Source organism: Dermacentor variabilis, chromosome 3 (assembly GCF_050947875.1).
Source record: "Dermacentor variabilis isolate Ectoservices chromosome 3, ASM5094787v1, whole genome shotgun sequence".
Lineage (NCBI taxonomy): Eukaryota > Metazoa > Arthropoda > Arachnida > Ixodida > Ixodidae > Dermacentor > Dermacentor variabilis.
The window spans coordinates 173526921-173548365 of record NC_134570.1 but is presented as its reverse complement, the minus strand read 5'-3'; the positions used below and the strand labels follow the sequence as shown (position 1 = coordinate 173548365).

Below are 21445 nucleotides of genomic sequence, written 5' to 3'. Positions count from 1 at the left end.
AGCTGCATGAATATCACTGGTGTCTAGCTCAATTACTCAAAAGCAATTCAACAAATAAAGCTGAATTATGATTTTGCATAGGAGCGACGGTAAATGATACAAGAAATAATGACCCTGATGAATTTTGGGCTTGACGCTTCACTTTTTCACAATAGAACACTTCAACGCAATTTCTAGGAAACACTGCTGACAAAAAAATCTGCACATCTGACAAAACTTCCAGAGCGAGATTTCACCCAATTGTTCTCGTATTTCTTGTGCATCTCGTGAACTGAAACAATCTCATTACCTTAAGTATGTATGAAATATGTTCCTTCCCATGCTGCCCTTATATGGAGTTGCCAAGGTTGAAACATCTATTGCAGAACAAAATGTAATGTTCAGTCAAAAGCAAACAGACCAATATTCGACAGATGTTTCAATGCACTAATTGATGGTTATTTTTGTATGTTCCTGAACAAAAGTTTCAAATGGATAGATAGAAAAGGTGCTGTAATTACTAGATTCTCAATAATTTCTAAGAAATCTTCGTGTGCACAAATCAGGAATGAGTTTATAAAGGCCCACAAATTTTTCGAGATTTTTGGATTGAGACACATGAGAAAATCGCGGAAATCTGATGACCCATATACGTGCCTACTATCCCCCCTTAACATATTTGTTACCCAAATGTAAAAGAAGAAACTTTCGTTGCCGTCTGTCAAACTGAGCCATCGTAAGCCACATGCAAGACTGACCACCGGCGACTCTTGGCACCGTGCAGCTCGTATGGTAACAGCAGGCGCTCGCAAGCAAGGAAGGCAACCACGAGATCCAGAATCGTGGAGCATGTGAGGACGCAATTTATTTCTCCTTCAGAAACTACATACACTTCTTTTTAAACTTCTCCTATATATATATAATATGTATAATGTATATATAACAAGTCTCTCATTCCAGGGTGAGGCAAAAAAAAATAAAGAAAAACAAGAACAAAGGGAGGGACAAACAGCATCGCATTCTTTTCTCACTTCCAGATGAAAAAAGAAAAATTCACACAAAAACTTGATGCACGTGCACTTTTTTTTATCGCCGTATCCCAGCAATAAAGGGGACACCAAGCGTGCACCGCCATCTCCCTTGACAACAGCGATCCCGCGCTCCTCTCCCCTCTAGCAGCACACAGACATGTGGGGAATCCCACTAGTGCGTCTCACAAGGAACCGACCGCAACATCTCTCGAGGCTCGGCCCGGAGTTGCTGGCAGTCCGACTGCAGCAAACAACTGCGACCGTCTCGACTCGCTGCAAGCTAGGAGTTCATAGGGGAGGGCGTGGTGCAAGGTCACTGTTTACATAAATAGAGCACTCAATTTTGTTAGACAAATATTTTAAAAAAAAGCTTGTCACGTAACCAGCCCCACACGGAACTGTGGCTGCCCCTGTTGCAAGTCCTCGGCCTTGCCCGCCGTTCGTCCCCGGTAGTCCACCGCCGCTTGATCACCCTCCCGAGCATCAAAGGGAAGTGAATGGTCTGCCCCGTTTTGATCAGCACTAATGTAGTTGACACTGGTCCTGTCTCCCAGCCACTCGACGCTCTTTGAAGAAACCAAAGTGGGCTCGGGACTAAAAAGAAATAAAATACACAAGGTAGCACTCCCAAAAAAAGTACTGTACAACCAGCCCCACTCGCAAACGCAACTCCACCTCAGGCACGCGACAATGACGAGCGCACACACAGACACAGATAAGGAGAGGTGGCCAAGTGCTCAGCTGCGAGAAGACAATACACACCTCCGACCACTCGGCTACCGACACCCGGAGCAGCGGAAGAGAGGAAGGCAGACGGATGCCCCTTGCAACAAGACACTAACACGCACACGTTATGTACTCGGTACATGTTACACAAGTCTCACGCACAAGACACACACAGCGCGCCCTGAACCAGCAGGCTGGGGAACAGTGAAACAGCAGTGGGGGGGAATGTTGCTCTACTGCACTTCAGAGTGAAAGACGCAGCTATGAAAGGCGAAGAAAAAAAAAAAAAAAACTTTAGCGCAGGGAGCGAGGCCCACCGTGGAGGCTCTTCTGCGACAATGGGGTTTTAAGGGGGAGAAGAAAAATACATGGGGGCCGTGGGACAGAAGAGGTCGGGCCAAACGCGAAGGGGCAGGATGCGTCGAGTAGCAGTCTGTTCAACCGCCCATCGTCGGGGGAGGGGGGGGTCTCGTCTACATGCTGTAGCCTTGGTAGCCCGGCATGGGTGCCCCGTAGGCAGGTGCGTAGCCAGGCGCACTTAGCATGCCTGGCGGTGCCGTCAACATCAGCTGGGGTTCGGGGGCTGCAAGCAAGAAACCAGAACGTCAAGTGGAGTCGCATTAAAACGTCATACCGAGCGTAAAACTTGAGGCGCCCCATTTGCAGCTTGACAATGAAAGAGCTCAGGCCCCCTTCGAGATAGATTAATTCACGTAAGATCGATTTGCCCCTTTCTGAAAGAAGTCTCAACAAAAGCAAGGCTTCAACAAAAGCAGGGCTCTTTTAACATTGTCTTGGCATCCATTGCATACAAAAAAAGTTTATGCAGATATTGAGCACAATACAGTCGTGCACTATGAACATCCTGGCTAAATAGGCAGTTTTCGCTTTTACATTAAGATATTAGAACACCCTTGACAACAGACATTTGAGAGTACCTAACAAAGTGTGAACATACTTTGGCCTGTACTTCAGTCTCATTTCGATATTGTAAAGGCAGTACTGAGCACAGTTTCGGGACACCAACTATTTTGCTTCGCGTACACTCCACCAGGCCCACAAGTTGAGGAAACCACTTTGGAAGGCTCACCGTAGACAAGGGGCTTCTGTTCATTCTGTGCCGATTCTTCCAGCCTCTGGTTCTCATTCTCTTCTAACTTGTCAACCTGCGACGAACAGGGACAACAATAGTTGACAAAGTGCACACACACACACTTTCACAGCTTGAAATCATGCCACCACACACACTGCAATTAATCTCAAGTAACGCTGCAACCGACTCTTCTTTTCATCAGCTGCCACAATGGCAGCACTTCGAGGCTGGCCTAAATTCAAGTGAATAAGGTAGTCTACGCTCGTTACAATGGACCTGCGTACGAGGGTTGATCCAGAAATAAGGTTCCGATCACATTTAGAAATAGACAGTTTATTCTCATAGAAATTTACATCATTGGAAAGGTATGAAACTGCTCTATTTTCCTATATATGTAATTGCCTATTTTCTCTAGTCTAAGCATATTTGTAGGCGGTGCTTCAATTTCTGTATCCCAATGTTATAGAACTCCGTTGCCAACCCACTAAGAAAGCGTTTCACCTCTTTGACTTTGTCGCACCAGAAGCATTGGCCACTCAAATGTTCTTTTAACTTGTGGAACAAGTGATAATCACTAGGTGCGAGGTCTGGACTGTAGGGTGGATGGGGCATGACAGTCCACCCAAATTATGTCGAAAGTTCCTGCGTTTGACAGGAGATGTGAGTTTGGGTGTTGTTGTGAAGCAGCGTTACACCGGCTGCCAGTCTTCCTCGCCAGCGGTTCTGGATAGTTTGCCCGAGTTTTCTTAGTGTTGCACAATAACTGCGAGTTGATTGTTGTGCCACATTCCATAAACTCAATCAGCAGTATCACCTTACGATCACAAAGAACACTGGCCATGACTCTGCCAGCAGAAAGAGTTTGCTTGAACTTCTTTGCAACTGGCGACTGGGTGACGCCACTGTTTGGATGTTTCATTTTGGGAGTGAAATGAAACACCCACGTTTCATCTTGTGTCCAAATTTCCTTCCTATCTTCTTGACATTTTTGAAGAAACTGGCGAGCACAGTCAAGGTGTTTCTCCTTGTGGTCTGATGTCAATAGCTGCGGTACCTATCGAGCACAACACTTGTGATACCCCAATTTTTCAGTCAAAGCTCTTTCCACTGTACTGTAAGAACTCCCAGCAATCTGAGCAACAAGTTCACGGATGGTGAGCCTCCTCTTTTGAAGCACTTCGCGTTGGACCATCTAGATGACTGCCTCCGAAACTGACAGTCTTCCACTCCGTTCTTCATTGTGGACTTTTTTCCGACTGGCACTAAACTCAATGCACCACTTCGGACGTGTTGAACGGCTATACACTTGTCGCCATACACCTCTGTCAACTAACGATGAATGTCCATAGGTGGAGTCCTTTTGGCATGCAAGAAACAAATTACGGAACGAATCTCGCACTTGGCGGGATCAACAATGGGAACCTCCATATCGGACGGCTGCTGAGCCAAGAATGAATGGCGCAGCGAAGCGTGGCCAGGGGGAATCGAGAGTGGGGGAACAGCCACACGTAGCAGTGTTGCCAGATTTCGCCTCACACGTTTCCATATGGAGGGAGCTTTTTGGGAACTATTTCTGGATCAACCTTTGTACAACAGACTTTCAGATGCAACAGATTATATTTCAACTTTAGTTTGGTCTGCCTATTAATGAAACGAAGTTTGCTTTTAACAGACGGTGCTACACCGAACTACCTGCTACAGCGGACGAAATTAGCTGCAATTTTTGTCAGAATCGGCCATATAAAACATACTTTTGCCTTGCCGACATGGGCTGACAACTGACAACACCCACACGGGTGCCGCACCTTGAAAGCTATCTGCGGTGTGAACAAAGTGCGCCCAGAGCTGGTAGTTTTGTATGCGCTGTGCTTTTGACATTTAGTTCGCACTGAAGCGAGAGACAGCACGAAGGTCAATTCGCTTGCTGCTGCCACCGCGCTTCCTCACTAACATTTTGATGACGACTTTCCGCGGTTATCAAGCGAGACGAGTTCATGTTTACCTGTCCGTGCTCGACACCATGCTTGTTAACTTAGTTAGCAAGCAAATGTTTACAAGTTTATACGGCCAATGAAACTACTATCCGTACTTTGCATAGCTGTCTACTAATTTGCTATCGCAATCGATGCTTCGCGTTTTGGGCAAAACTGCAACTTGTTTTTTTTTGCTTTGGATGTGAGTCACTTACTATGCAATAATGCTGCTCGACATCACAACCAATGTTTTGCAAAACAAGACATTTCAGATATTACAGACTTTGGATAAAACGGACATATCTTGTTGGATTATCAGGGTCTGTTGTAACGAGAGTCCATTGTAAAATTAAATTGGAGAGTTTTACATGCCAAAACCATGATCCGATTATGAGGCACACTGTAGCAGGGGACTAAAATATGAACCACCTGGGGTTCTTTAACGTGCACCTAAATCTAAATACACGGGTATTTTTGCATTTTGCCCCCATCGAAATGTGGCCGCCATGGCCGGAATTAAATCCTGCGACCTCGTGCTTAGCAGCCCAACACCATAGCCACTAAGCAACAGTGGGGGGTGAGAGTGGATTGTATATCATTTTATTCAGAACCAAAATCAGGTGCGACATTTGCCACAAACGATGCCACTTATGTTATTTGATTACTTTCACAAAATGAAACATTACACCACGCTTCACAAACCTTGATAAAAGGCTGGAAGAAACATTCAGCAAAATGAGTTGACATATTTTTCGAGTGAAATATGACTCCTTCAGAAGCGCATAGAAATTATTGCGAACTTCAGTTATACTATGTGTGCTGATTTCCCCCTTCCATTATACTGCCCTATTCACTTGCAAAAATACAGCAGAAGTACAGTCATATGCTTTGAAAAAAAAAAAAAGAAGAAAAAGGGATGTGCTAACTGGGAAAGCAATTGAAAGTCTATAGAAAATTTGGCAGACTGAACTGTAGTTGACATCTACGTAATGTAACGTGTTGGGCGAATCGCTGCAGCACCAGATACCGACTCGCGCAGAGCTGGCGAAGCCCGAGTGGCTTCTGCCATTCATGTGGCTTTGGCAAGCTTAGGTTTGTGCTTGAATTCAGCATCGGTGAGGAACTTCCTCAGGTCAGCTGTTTTGGCAGAAAGTTCTGATGTGCGCACTTGGTGACAATAGATGCTGCACAAGACGACAAAGCATGCCAAGTTGGTGGGGCCTATACCGTACGCACTTTGTCGTTTTCCTATGGCGTACTGTGAAAACTGAGACAGGTAACCTAAATGATCAAGCTGGTGGGCGACACCTAAATATGGTGCTGCCAAAGCAAAACGCAACGCTCGCTCTGTGCCACCCGCAGCACGGAACAGCAGCACATTTGTATTATACTGTACATTAAGAAGTGCAGTACACTTCCAATAGCACTGAACCACATGATGTGAAAACAGGCGATGCTTATTGTGATAGGGTTAGCAGCGATGGCCGTGACTGCAATAATCTGCGAGGAGAAAACAGTCCGGCACGCCACTTTCACGAGAGGTGGGCGAGGGCTTACTACTCTTGATCACGCCTGCGTCGTGCCTTTTATTCACACGGGATCTAGCGGCCGGAAAACGCATCTTTCGATCGCAGTGTGCTGATGTACTGAATGACAAAAGATCATGTTTTCTGGGAAAAGCAACTGGCAAAAAAAGTATACCTGCAATGGGTCTTTTTTTCTCGTTCTCTATCATCGGCATTGTCACTGGGAAGCGTAAAAAGTGGAAGCGTACCAACGAAGTTCTCCTGTATCTTGTTTCATATTTCACTTCTGACAAACCAAAAGGAAAGCACAAACAACGACAGACCATTATCTGCACAGCCTTTTGGCAATAATAACATGGCCAACTTTCTGTTCAGCTGCGTGGTATGATAAACTTGCTAAATTTCTCGTGGGAAAACTGCAATTTACCTTACTTCGAGATGAAGTTCCGAGCCAGCAATTAATTGCAAACAGAATTACCATTCTAGTATTAATATGCACTCACTCCTTTAATTGGTGGTTGATCAAAACATGAGCATTTGCAGGCTTAGTACTGCATCTGGCCAAATATATCGCGTGCCTTTTTTCTGACAAAATGGGTCCAAAAATTACCTGCAGATTACAATTGGACACAAAACTGAAACAGTGTTCGCAGTGGTGGCAAGAGCCTACCGTCAGAGCCATCACAAGGCGGCAACAAAGCATGTTTTCGTGAAGGCTGCTGCGCGTTCAGTTTGTGCTCGAATACGATCTGGAGCAATACTCAGTCAATCACTTTTGGAGACATCACTTTCACGAGATGTTGCGGAACTCTGCATCGGAAGCATCAGCATAGGTGGCTGCCAGAGTTTCTGGCACCGTGCCAAGCTTGCCATCTGTGCACAGTGCCACGAATGCTGTCGAAGGCCGCATACTTCAACGAGCCCCACACAGTGTGTCGCGCACGTGATAGCACTACAGCGAAATTTTGTTAATTTGAACCTTGTTAATTTGGGAAATCGGATCATTCGGACTCATCCACTGGTCCCGGCAGGCGCATGCATTATTTAATGCCATGAAACTTCATTGATTCAAACATATTTAGCCCCACATCACTTAATTCGGACAACTCTCAGAGCGCGGCAACCATGGAGCACTGCAAATGTGCGATGCAAAAGAGCAAAAGGCCTTAGAGCCCAATAAAACGAAGCGGTGGAGTTCACATCGCCATAGGCATCAGTGGAAATCGTACGTGAACGACAGCAATGCCAGAATGCATTGTGCCTATTTGTGCCTTTAAAGCCTTTCTTGCCTTCATGACTGTAGTTACCATACCACACGCACCAATAGTGGGCACAGTTTTGTCCGTGGCAGTTATGGCAAACAGTAGTTTCGTTTTTACTCAGTGCGGAGCTTCCGAGTACGAAGAGCACCGTCCACATCGCAATGACCGGTGACCTAGCAGCACTGGCGAAAAAATTCGGATGTGCGCGCGGTAGTGAAATGAGTCTCTGATGAAGATGAGCGCCGCGACCGTGCTGTGAAGGAAGCCACAAGGGTTTCCCTGCTGTGAGCATTAACAGGATTTGTCGATTCATTCAGTAAATAAAAGAGTGTTGACATACTACGCATTTGCTTGTTTTCTTGATACCCTCGATAAATCAACCTTCAGTTAATTCAGATATGTTTTTCGGTCCCTTAAAATCTGAATTAACAAGGTTTCACTGCATATCTAAAAGTGATCACTTGCGAATACTGTTCCTGGGCACTTGGTTTATGTGGCCAAGAAGTGCAAATGACGACGACAATGCTCAGCTTTGACTACGAAAGCTTGTTAAAAAAATTCCCTTCTGTAAATGTCAATTCTGCAAATGTTTTTTTCTAATCGCGAATGCAGGTAATGCTACATTTTTCTTTTATAAATGGGGGGCATGTTACATTCAGCTACACTTCCATTTTCTTACCTTCACCCCGCAATAATTGGGTATGCGTTAGAACCGGCACATGCAGCAATAAGCAAGGAGGCAATACGCACCTTGGTGATGTACTCCCGCATGACTTGCACAAAGTAGGGCATGGCAAAGTCCATGATATTGTGCTTCCAGGCCAGCTCGAGGATGACGTCAGGGTGCAGCAGGTCGTAGCACTGGAACAGGCAGGCACCAAAGCACTCGTAGTTCTTCTCGTCCAGGAACCAACTCAGCAGCTCCTCGGCCGTCTCGGCATTCTTGGACTCTGCCGCATACTCCATCGCATCCCGGAACAGGCGATCCTTCTTGCACAGTTCCACCGACTGCTTCCAGCGGTTATTGCCCTGGTGGGATAATGCAGGCACAGGATGAGGGCACAGCATTCCCTCGTCAAGACACTCTCTGTAATTAAGTGTTGGATGCCCCACTCTCTCTTTAAACACGTGTACACAACCTTCCCAAGCATGCAAGTCACAGATGGCTTCACTATTATTTTTTTTTTTATGGCAGCCTTCTGACCATTCAGGCTTGTATGTCTGCCGGCACAATTCAAGTTGTTGCCGCTGGGCTCTTTCGGTGATTGGCATGGGAGGCTGTACTGGAGGTCGCCTAAAGGTTTGGCTTGGTCACGAATCACCATCTAAATTGCGTTGTAATGACGACCTGCTGTCTGGTCACCACTTGCAATTATATAACCAACAGCAGACTATTTCAACATTTTGAACGGAGGCAGCAAATGTTATGGACAGTATCTACCTGCACAAAAAGCATGTTGGCTAACTGAAAAGTGGGCTGTGCCGTTACTCATCCATGGTGGGCGAATACGAAATTGTTCGAATACAAATAGTAAGCATTGAATATCGGATGGAATATCGAACAGTAAATTGGAGACATGCATATTTATGACTGGAATATTTATAACCGGTACAAAGCCTGTATTGATTAGTCCATAAAAGACTGCTAACTTTCAGGGACAAAAATGCTTTATGCAGAAGATCACATTTTTAGAGGTCTGTGTGTATACTCAAATATCACTGAATAGAATAGCGAACGTTTCGATAATAGGATTCGTGAATTAAATATGTGCAATCTGGATATGGCCACATATGTGGCGCGGAGCCACATGTCATGTGTGCCACGGAACCTGTCATGCTCAATGCTGGCCGAGCGGGTGCTTCCCTTTGTTTTCGTAGCACCTCACAGACGGGTTGCCTCGGCCGAGGTAGTAGCAGTGGACTCTCTGCGAGCGCTCTTGATGCAGGTTCATGCGCACAGCGCCCGAGCTACCCATTTCGCGAAATGGTGCAGAATTGGAAGGGTCTGCCTCTGTATGTACGAGGTTCGTCCGGGTCGACAGGACTGATCGAAACCGCAAAACCAAAACAGAAACCAAAACCGCAAAACAAAAACTGGCAACAAAAACTGCAGCAGAAGAACTTCAGAGACTGGTTGTAAGTCAGCTTTGCAAAAATGAGTGGCTGCTGTGCAACTAGCTTTCCAAATACACTAAGTAACTGCTGAAAAAAAAAAAAAAAAAAAAACAAGGAAGAGAAAGTTGGGAAAAAGGAAAAAGCTACTAAAGAACTTGCCTGCCGTAATCCCACGTAAAAAGGCCTGTTGCAAGGCAAACGTCGCTGGTCACAGCGTAAAAGAAAATGGTACACGGCTAGACAGCAAGATACACCTAATTACAAACAAGCACAGATCACAGGTTACATGTAGGCTTCAGCTGCAAAACCATTAACAAAACTTGCATTATTCATTTTGTTTCTGCATTCCTCCGAACACGTCTGTCTCTTCATCTGACTGGTTGAGATATTTCATTTGACAGACGGAAGACAGCAACAAGACATTACCAGTCAGATGTTGCGCAGTATTTTGTTAGTTGCGTTATTCAAAAATACCGAACACAGTAAACCTCCGGCCACTTATGTATGACATAACCGCTTACAGGGCAGGACTGGATATTTAATTCTGGGGTTTTAAGTGCCAAAACAACCATTTGATTATGAGGCATGCCGTAGTGGGGACTTCAGATTAACTTTGACCACCTGGGGATCTTTAACATGCCCCCAGCCCGCGGGACCCTGGCGTATTCGCATTTCACCCCAATCGAAATGTAGCCGCCGTGGCCGGGCAGGACTGGATATAACGTGGTCGTTTTCGACTCTCCTTTATCTTCCCACAGAGCTATGTATGTGCTTACAGCTTATAGTGGATCAGCGCGAGACGGAATACCGGTTACGATGCGGTTTCTGGAAAATCCTGCAGACAATCAAGGCAGTGAGTGCCTTTCTCAATGAGGTGTGCTGGTCAAAGGGAGAGAGTGACAGGGGTAATGCGGAGGCGACACTGAGTGAGCGAATGCACTGCAGAACTCTTCAACTTGCGGGTTTCCGCAGAACTATTACGTGAAACTCTGGCCTTTGCTTCTGAGTTGTTGATAAATTCGACTTCACCTGCCATCTGCTAGCCACCTGTTTAGCTCAGGTGGTAGAGCAGCTGTACCGGAAAGGCGGTGGGTCCCGAGTTCGAGTTCCGCACCAGGACATTTTTCCTTAACTGCGAAGCTTTTCTTTCGAGGGACCCATATAGGTTTCCTTTGTAGCACTTGGCTGCATTTGGGTAGATGTCTCATTTTCCCTTTATTAAGAACTGCAGAAAAAAAAAAGGCACGGCGGCAGCGTAATGGTTAAGCAGGCATACAGGGGTTGGCTAGGATACAGAGAAGCATTTTGCCCGAGCCGTTTGTCAGCAGCACATGGTCCGCACCGAGCGCATGCGCATTGTTGCTGCTTGACTCTTCAGTGTGTACAGGAAGTGAATACAATTGCCGACAGTTATTTTCGGACATGGACGGGGTCTCAAAAATGTAAAGAAGCTGGCACTCTGGAAAAACTAATTTCGAAGGTAAAATTAACTTAGCTTTCTTTTTTTACAACTCCAGCACCGCAGAAGAATCAGTTGAAGCTGCAAGTGAGTTTTGAAGTGCCCATCATGATGCACGTCGTTGCGAAGTACAGATATTGTGCGTGCAACCTTGACTGTGCGACACTGTCAGTTTAAACTGTTCCACTAGTTCTTAAGTTCAGAATGCCCACACGCGAGCTTTTGCCATCCCTACCAGCACGTGCACATTAAAACTTTTGCTATATGCCTTTGCGATAGTCTCTGGCCGATCGCCTGCGAACCCGGCTTCCTGCACACTGCCGTCAGTAGAGCCTCTGCGTGTGATATCGCGACAGATCTCCTTGTATTCCTCTGTGGGTCAAACAAATATCGAGGGCGAACTTCCCGCGACGGCATGCCACTCAACAACCCCGTCGGCTAGACCTAACCAGCACCCTCTCCTAGGGAGTCTGGTCAAAGTTGCGGTTTGGTGCAGAGTTGACGAAATGCTCCGCAGTGGCTGTACGGCAGTTTGGAAAGCAGAGGAACCACCTCGCAGCCGAGAGTGAGGGCACATCCCCATCATGTGCTTCCGATTCCCAGACACACATGCAGCAAGTGCAAGTTTCGCACATGCGCAGCCTTTGAGAAATGTTTTGGTTATAGTGCAGTACTGCTTATTAGTGCGGAAATTTGAGATTCTGGCAACTTGCGCAACAAGCGGCCTGTGTTGTAGTTCCTTTTTAAACAATAATTAATTCTTAATATTTTATTCGAAACTTCGAATAGTCGCACAACCCTACTTATATCATTTACCATTCACAGTTAATACTGCGCCACGAAAGAATGCAGGCTAGGCTGAAAATTAGCGCAGTTCTGGACAGCAAGAGAAAAGCATGGCCAGAAATAGCTCGTGCACGCGGGCACACCCATGCGTCAGCACAAAGCTGTGGCCCTAGAAAAAGCGTCGCATTGTATCTCGTAGCAGGCTCTAAAGTAGAACGGTTCCAGAGCAAAGCAGCCACCGAGTCAACGTCCAGCTGTCAAAGGAGAGGCGTACCTTGTACAGGTAAGCGGCCAGGCGTCTAAATTCGACCAGGTCGTGCCGCTCCAGCCGCTGTGCCAGGGCAATGTTGTCGAAGTTGTCGAAGGCGTCGATGGAGGTGCGCAGGCCCTGAAAGTCCTCCTCCTCGATCAGCAGGCCGTTGAGGGCCTCGTTGACGGCCTTGTTGTTGAGGCTCTGCACCGAGCGCAGGTACGGCTTGACCAGGGGCAAGTGCCCCACTCGGGTGAAGTGGCCGACGGCACGCGTGTGGTCCATGCGCGGTGCCAGTACCAGCAGCAGGTCGTTAAGCAGCATCGGCTTGTGGTCCAGGTAGAATTGCACTGCCCGATAGTACAGTTCGATGTTCGCAACCTGCAAGGTCGAGGCCAAAGGGCAGTCAGGTACACTTCCGTGTGCAACCAACAGCACATTTGCACGGTCTGCCGACGGAGGTCGTGCAGGTTAATGCGACCAGTAACCAAGGAAGCACTTGGTACCATTCCCTCACTTGCACCAGCTTTCACAGAAAGAAATGTTTGCATGTTTGCAATTAAGCAGGACAAAGAAACAGGATACCAACTGAAATGCTTCTGCTTGTGTTGCGGTTGCCATAAATAGGTAGAAATTTGCACCATCCAGACTGACGATTGGCATGGCAGTTTACACTTGCCACTGTGCACCAAGCAAGTTTCACACCTATCTGTGGGTTTTGATGACAATGTTGTCACAACTGCCTCGAAAATTTAAGCAAGATGCAATGTGGCTCCAGGCTGGTTCAGCAGATTTGCAAATGAAGCTGGCCGGACTTGAAAAGTTAAGCTGTGAGCAACTGACTCAAAACACCAAGGAAGTGCAAATGCTAAATAGCTCTCACATGGATTATCAAATCAAGGGAAAAAAAGCTAAATACAATTCAAAACAAATTTCTCACAGGAAACTGGTTGCTGCACATACTCAAGAGTCTGCCCTCATTGTGCCACGAGAATGTTGCCAGCCATTCACAATTTAGTATAAAAAATTGAAACGTACAGCATGGTCAACTTTTATGAAAGACACCACCACATTGGTGCTTCAGCATGGATTGCAGCTCTACTTTTACTGGAGGGTGTCAAAAATGATCTTTAATGGTGCTTTATAATGCCTACCTAAAGTTTCACACGCTTTTTCTAAGGTATAGGAAATCTTGGAAGTTATGTTGGCTGGGATATAAATTAGCCGTTTCATCTTGGGTGAAGACACGAGGGACAACTTCGTACATGAACCAGCATGGGACTTGTACCACCAACTTTGTTCAAAATGTTTTTGCAACAGATCCATGAAGTTTCAAAAGGATGCAACCAACAGAGCAACCAGCTTGAGATGTGGTGCAGATTGATTGGGTGTAGCATCTGATACTATGTGCAACACTTCTGCTGAAACTTGGAAACTTGTACGTGGCTGTTGGTACTACTAGTAAAAGTCAGATGCATTCTGCCTAGCACTGGAATGTCTTGGAAGGAGTAAGAGCACCATGTAAAACGGCAATGAGGAACAAAGAGATGCACTAATTAACGGACAAATGACAGGGGCAATGGCACACAGAAGGAAGTCTTAACAACATCTGCTTCATTCCGTCAAGTGGTCTTTCAAATGGTCACCTGAAGGATACTCTCGTTAAGATTCTCAGAATCCACCTCCAGGAGCTGTACTTCACTAAAGTTTCTGAGCAAAGATGGCACTCTCAATCGTTCTTTCTATAAAGTAGAAAAACATTACCTGGCACGTTTGAGCTGAACTGTCTGCATCTTTTTTCACTTTGGTGGCTAGCACTTTGCGAGTCACTATCCCAAGAAAATGCCCACGCAACCGCATATCTTGTACAATAGGCATTGGTTCAGGAAGCAAAAGGTCCAGTTCATTGTGCACTTTCGGGCTTCATACACTCTGAATCAAACTCTCGCAGTCTCCACACGTGCTGCAGCTGCCACTGTTAACACAGCCTGTGCCACATGTGGGCTGCTGCAATTAGTGCCTGCCAGCTGGACAAACCTTGCAGTGAAAGGACCCTTGGGCCATCAAAAGGCTACGTGTAGCCAGGCATTATGTATCTTGCACAAAATACTTGAATACTTCAAGAAAGCAAATAGTAGATATTCCGTTCATCGAATTAAATTATTTGAATATTTGCCATTCATTTAACATACAGTGAACTTCTGTTAATTCGACTCTGGTCAATTCGATACCGACCGAAGGTACCAGCCGGCACCCATGCATCTTTATGGGCCCAAACTCATTTTTTCGATCCTAAAATAGGCCTTCACCAAATGATTAGAACTTGATCAATAAGCATGCACGTGTCTAATGCCAATAGCGACCCCCTTATTGGAAGAGGGTCTCAGCAGCTTAGGGAAATGAGTTGTACACACACGACCTCCCGTCAATAACACTCGTTGGCACCCTGCCCTAGGAGAATTTTCATGCAATAACCAAAGCTCACAACGTCCGATTACGGTATTCAATTCCAATGGGGCTTTTCCTTCTTTCTGAGAAAATTGGAGGGAAAATTGCCTGTGCAGTGTAATCAGACGAAACGAAAACCACCTTTGAAGGCGTTTGTATGCTTTACTGCGTAACAGTGATGTATTGTGGTGAAGCTGCCTTTAGAAAATTTGCCACCATTGTGGAACGCTTAAAACCCTTCCTTATTTTCTTGCAAAAATTCAGGTGCATGCTACAGTTCTGCTTCATTTAGGAGCTTTAATGTCATTTGTACATTATTTTACTACTTTGGACACAAAGAAAGTGTGTGTGTGTGATTCAGAGTCGGAATAGGGCAAATACTGCTGAATGAATCGGCAGTGAGCTTTTGCATCTTGTTTAATTTGAGCCGGCAGATAATTCAAACAATTTTTTCAATCGCGTCAGTGTTGAAATAACTGAAGTAGACTATTTCTGTATACGTACACCCTAGCTCTCGAAAAGCTCTCGCAACGAATCTTTGAAACCAAGAAACAGTTCACGCGAGCAATTAATGAAAAACTGATAATGTACCGCAACATACCTAGCCAAGCCCCGCACATTGCCGTCATCACATGACACAGCAGCAAGTCTACAATGTTCAAATAGAGTGTGGATAGCTGCAAATGTTGTACTTTTTGCAGCGCACATTTTCGAGCTCTTCCAGTTGCAACAGCAACTTCGCCGTAAAAATGGGACCCCACAGGAAAAAGACAGCCGGGACCCAGAGGGGGAACTCGCCTTGGTGATGATCTCCTTGAAGTGTGCCTCGCGCCAGGCCTCCGTCGGGTGCTGCATCATGGTGACGACGGCATTGTCGAACTCCTCGTACTTGTCGTAGAGGAACACCAGCTCGGCCCACAGGTGCGCCTGCTCGGCGGCCCGCAGCACCTTGGGGATGTTGACGCGCGACCAGAAGAGCTCGAGGTGCTCGCGCATCTTGCCGGGCTTGTACTTGGAGTAGAGAATGGCCAGCTCGGTGAACATGCCCATGTGGGCCCGCTCCAGGCCCAGCGCCGCCTCCAGCAGCGAGATGAGCTCCTCAAAGTACCCCCGGTCCTGGTAGTAGTTGATGAGGTCCTCGAGCTCGTCGGCGTGCACCACAATGTGCAGGCCGCACATCTGAGCCAGCCGAAACTCCTCGCTGTCCACGCAGGCAAAGCACACCTCTTTCCAGGTGCGCGTCGAGTTGGCCTTGCGCGCCGAGTCCACGGCACCCTGGAACTCCTTGAGGTGCACCAAGGTGATGGCCAGGCGGGCAAAGTTGGACACGTTGTTGTACAGGAGCTTGGCCGGCTCGTACAGGCCGTCCTCGAAGCAACGGTCACCGATGCGCTGCACGTCCGCGTGGTTGGGGCCCGACACAAACTCCTCCAGGTCCGCCAGACGGTTCGTCTTGGCATACGCGTAGATCAGCTCCGACTCTACATACGACTCCCGCCCCTTTTTGCGCGCCATCTGCAGGTACCGCACCAAGTCCTCCCACGACCCTGCACAGTCGCCACGTGGGCCCCCTCAGTTGAGTCGCAGGGAGACACACTTCGCTCACCAGCACACGCTGTTTAAGCAAAGTGCCACGGGAGCCATTTGGGTGGGGTTCCAGATTACGTCAATTGACAAACCTCAATGACATGCTCAAGTACAGTTTGGGTCATCCAATTGCGCAGAACACTCGGATAAGGTTTCTAGGCACAACTTGAAGACTGCCACATGCAAGTTAGAAAAGGTTGAAGAATGTAGAAATGTGTGGCGATGCCCTCTCACATGCAATACAATGTGGTGGAAATACTTTGTTTCGGGCCTTAAAGGCTCCAACAGTTCTAAATCTAAAAGCAATTTTGAGAATGTTACATTAGCAATAAGGTTTCTAATGACTAATGCTTGCTTTTCTGAATATGTATGTAGTATTTATGCCTTTCTTTTGTAAGTCAATTCAATTGACAAGGCAGAAGAACTGGACTACACAAAAGAACAGACTCAAATTATGTTCCACAAGAACTAGATGTTGCAATGTACGCAGTCTTAGGATGGATGGTTCTATTTTACTTTCAATAGGAACATGCAATCCTTGAACGGGCCCCGAAAAGCTTTAACCAATCGTAGAATGGCTGCACTAATAAAGGACGTCACATTGCATATCTCCTGACCCAAAATTCTTTGTAACGCTCAAATTATAGCCTGTTCGACGCAGTTATTGCACCAATGTGCGGCTTTCTCTGTTGTCTCCACTGACATGCCAGACGTTACACGGTGGGATGGCATGCGGACAAGGCCCTGCCCAATAGTGGAGTGTTTCGCCAGCAAGAGGGTTTGTCGTGGCATCCCGTGGTGGCCGCAACACCTTTATGCTAGGCAACATGTCTGTGCGATCTAGGAGGCCCAGCTCAGCAGACACAGGTACACACAACAGTGTGTAGACTGGAAGTGCAAAAATAAATTACCTTTTTCAGACTTTTTGAGATTGCAGGCTTCTGTATTTCTCATTTATTTACCCTCAATATTAAGAATTGCGGCATTAAGAATGTTCCCACGATCATGAACTTAAGCCAAACTGGTGATGGGCTTAGCTGCTTGCGCTGCTTAGCTGCATGACAACATTGCGAAGGAGAGAGCAAGTGGTTTTTGACTGAGACGAGGCTAAATTTCCTGTTGCATGCAGTGCAACAATATTTGATTCGCATGTTCACAGGAGCCTCTTTACAGATTAACAATGCTTTCTTATGGTATTCAATAAGTGTTCCAGGGCTCCTCTAGGGTGACACAAAGGCACTTAGTATGGGATATTAGTTACTTGCAGCTGTGAAAGGGTTAATGTACGTGTACATTGAAGCTTACGAATCGTGTGACTAAACGCGTCGCAAGAGTAAGGTGAAAGGATTAATCAAACTCCAAAGGGAACGCGAAATACTAGTTGGATATACCAACAATTTTAATGCAAAATATACCTATCTGAAGCTTATCTAAAACATCCACATCTTGAACAGTTTGTTTCCAAAAAAAAAGAAGGTCCAGAAATAGGTTATGCACTACAATCAGATATGAATTCGGATTAGAGTCTGATTATCAAGGTCTGTTGTAAGGAGTCAACTGTATTACAGTTTATCCCGAAGTATGTTTTGGCCACATTGCAGATATCTCGATATCTTGTCAGAGAGTGGAACAAACTGCCGCTGGAACATTTAACAAGCTTCACAAGAGGCTGCTGTGCCTACCACAAAGAGGAGATTTTCCCCGAATCTGAACCTTGGGGCATAACTTTGTCAAGCAACCATGTGGCACGTCATGTGACGGGAGAGACGTGCACAAAGGCAGGCCCTGCAAAATAGCCCACTTGATGCAGTTTGTCATAGGTGCGATTTCCATTTGAATTTTATTCTACACAATGTGGCACGTGCCACATGCATTCCGGCACATCCTGCTTGCATGGCACGTAATCCCGAATGCTCACGTCGCTTTCTGCCGCACTATTCCTGGTAATAGTACCGTAAAAACCGGAATATAAGTAACTTTTTTTAAAATAAACCATTGCGAAAAGTTGACCCTCGTCTTATATACCGGACATTGGCAGGAAAGCTACGGAACTACAATGGGCGGATGCAGTAAAGAGCCACCTTCGCCATCAGCAGTAGCGCGGCGTGGCGACATTGTGGCATTGCCAATTTGCGTTTACATTGTCACAAAGTTATATTGGTTAAAGGCTGCTTTTTCACATTTTGTTTCAAAATCAGCGGAAGCCGACAGCAATTCACCGTCGCCTTCAAGACAAAGGTGATCGAGTGTGCGGAAGCCTACGGCAACCTCGTGGCACAGCACGAATTTGGAGTATCCGAAAAGAGCATTCGGTACTGGCGGAGCAGAAGCAGCAAACCAACAGCAAACGTCAATCCGTGGGCGGACCGCAGAACTAGAAGACAAGGTTGCGGAGTTCGTCCGAGAGTTGCGTGTAAGATTGCTGCCTGTGACTGCCGAATGCATACGTTTGAAAGCTGTAGAGATCGCGCACACCTCTGGACTGGGCAGCGAGAAGAATTCGTCATCCGACTCTAGTTCGGACGACTCTAATCAAAGGCGTTGCTCTGATTCGGAGTAGCGCTTGTGCACTTCGTGCCCTTCTGTGTACTGTACACCCGGCCAATTTTTAACATTACCGCGCGACCATCGACCCGCGTGTTTTGTCAGCACCTTATCACTGCACAGAGCGGCGAAATAGCGAAAATAAGCGCACATGTAAACATGCGCGTATCTCGTTTGTTTCGCCGCTCAGCGCCGTTAATAAGGTGCTGACAAGCACACGGGTCGATGGTCACGCGGTAATGCTAAAAATTGGCCGGCTGCACGTGCGAGCAGCATTTAAATAAATACTGTTACTATTGTGCATGAGTCGCATTTGTTTCAAGGTAAGGGTGTCTTTCGGTACTTTTGCCATTAAAAAAGATTTTGTCATTTTTAGAATTGGTTAGTTGGGGGATCGACCCATATTCCGGTCCGACCTATAGTGCGGTTTTTACGGTAGTATGCAACGCATGCGGTATGTATTTACCTCGAACGGTGCCACAGAAAGCAATGCGAGCACTCACCAGTATGTGCTATGCAGGCATGATGTACCGTGTGAATTTACTGTTGCCGAAATCGCTAGGATAGCCACAAATGGAGCGGACGATGAAGGCGGCAACGACTAAAGACCTTGAGAGGTGCCGACTGCGATGTGTCAAGTGCGCGAGTGCCGTGATCGGAGTGGGTCAGCCTTGCGAAGGCGACGACACGCTGCAGCGGTGGCACAAGCGCACCGAATTCGAACACCAACAACAAGTGAGCAGAGAGGAAAGAGGAAGAAGTCAGGGAGACGTTTTAACATCAAGCCTGCGTGTAGGAAAGAGTTCGACAATGCTCCAGGCGCCGGGCGTCGGGTGTCAGGCCCATGCTTCGTGCTTTCTACTGGACCAGGGCGACCTTCCAGAGGGTGTCACCGCGTTCTCATGATCACACGCAGGAAGATGCCGAGCAACGTCAGGAAAATAAAGTTCATGCACCGGGAGCAGAAGCGAAGCCATTTGAAGTAAAACTGTTGCTTGGGCTACGTAGTTGGTTCGTGCTTGAATGAGTAAAGAGCAAGGCGCAATAGACCAGGAGTGAAGAAGAACACAAAGCCATTTGACTTGCGTGTCCGGTGTCGAGACGTCTACCGTGCCAAGGCTACCAGCCCTTGTTCTCAACGTTGCAACCGGACTTATGCTGCATCACTGGAGCCTGGCTGTTTGCCTGAGAGTGACCAGGATTTTTCTTCAACAGTGCCTGTCTTCAGCACTGCTTCTATGCTCCGAGGGCTGCCTCCGCCACCACCACGAGTGCATCTCGCAACTCCACTGCAGACCATGAAACTGTAGGCCCATTCTGACTGACACTTTCTTTAGGGACCTAATTCTTTTTTGTGTGTGTGTGTTTGATTAGTTTGTAGAGTTTCTGTTCCTCTTTTTTCTGGGTGTTCTTTAATGAATGGGTTGCAGTATGATAATGAACGACTACGTCAATTAATGGCTGAGGCAGTGCCTCAGCCAGGATTAATTGAAAGAACCTCATCACAGCTGGCACTGTGCCAAGACGGCGTGCGTGGCACCGAGTAAGAACAATTGATCCTAATGCAACATTTAAAGCTGATGCTGCTACTTTCCCCATCTTTAATTCAGAACAAAAAAATGCTCACAACTCAAATGCTTAAGCATTTGTGACAGTTAAATCATATGTCGCGCTGCTGACCATGCTCTCAGCAGCGCAGAACTCGCACAGCAGCACCTCTGAGATAGCTGCTTAGCATGCCCATCTGCTGCTGCTGTCTCCCGTTGCAAGTATATATTTTTTTAAGTTTAACAGTAAAATGGGATTACAGGTTACGGGTGAACTTTGACTTGAGGTGCGACTTCACAGCAGCACGTGCCACGCTGCCACAAAGCCACACTTCCGGAATGCACATGCGCCGTCTGATGCAGCAATGCGCATTAGGTGTGGCTCCTCCATCTAATGAACTTGGTGTAATCCAAAAAATTTTTGGGCCCCTTCAAGTTTGAATTATCGAGTTTCTACTCCTACCTAAAGTTTGCAGTTGTAGGTTCTGCTGGGGAGCTGACCACAAGAGCTGCACACGGACACCCATTAATCAAGCAGGCCCCATGGTAGAACGCGGTGGCATCCGACAAGGCGTGCGCAAACTGTTGGAGCCTAATGGGACCCGTCAGAAACTTGCCGCATGTTATGGCTCGTATGACAGACAGGTCATGCGTTTAATCGCATGAGGAATTGCACAAAGTGCCACCGTCTACTTAAGGGGTCTCGATGCTAGCACTGCCCGAGACATTGCTGAAGCTTTTTGCACATGTTCTATACATTTCCCACAAATGTCAAAGCACCACAGAACACCACACATGGGCTAGGCATGCTGCACAGGTTCAGAAAAACTTTAAATTGCGTGAGGAACAGAGGACACGAACAGAAAGATGTTTCTGTTAATGTCCTCTGTTCCACGTACAGTTTGAAGTTTTTCCGAATCTGAACCGATTAGCCCAACAACATGTCTTACGGCTGTATAGGCTGTCTTCTTAAGGCGGCAGCCAGTAAAATCACAGTGCAGGCCAATGGCAAGCTTCTACGTTGTCACATCATCGAAAAAAAAATGAACAATCATAAACTATATGTTCACTTCAAAGTTGCATGGCAAATTCTGGTATCATAAACTATATGTTCACTTC

General features: G+C 46.6%; 1 protein-coding gene across 1 annotated transcript in view; it reads right to left on the bottom strand.

Moving 5' to 3' along the window:
• Positions 1 to 819: 819 nt before the first annotated feature.
• The window catches only part of Chc (clathrin heavy chain), a 53874-nt gene continuing 33248 nt past the window's right edge, over positions 820 to 21445 (bottom strand). Inside the window, exons 9-13 of the mRNA XM_075686688.1 lie at positions 15447 to 16195; positions 12225 to 12581; positions 8341 to 8619; positions 2827 to 2902; positions 820 to 2319 (exon numbers count right to left, since the gene is read on the bottom strand). Coding sequence (XP_075542803.1) covers positions 2210 to 2319; positions 2827 to 2902; positions 8341 to 8619; positions 12225 to 12581; positions 15447 to 16195 — 1571 coding nt within the window. The 3' untranslated portion in view covers positions 820 to 2209. The remainder of the gene's footprint in view (positions 2320 to 2826; positions 2903 to 8340; positions 8620 to 12224; positions 12582 to 15446; positions 16196 to 21445) is intronic.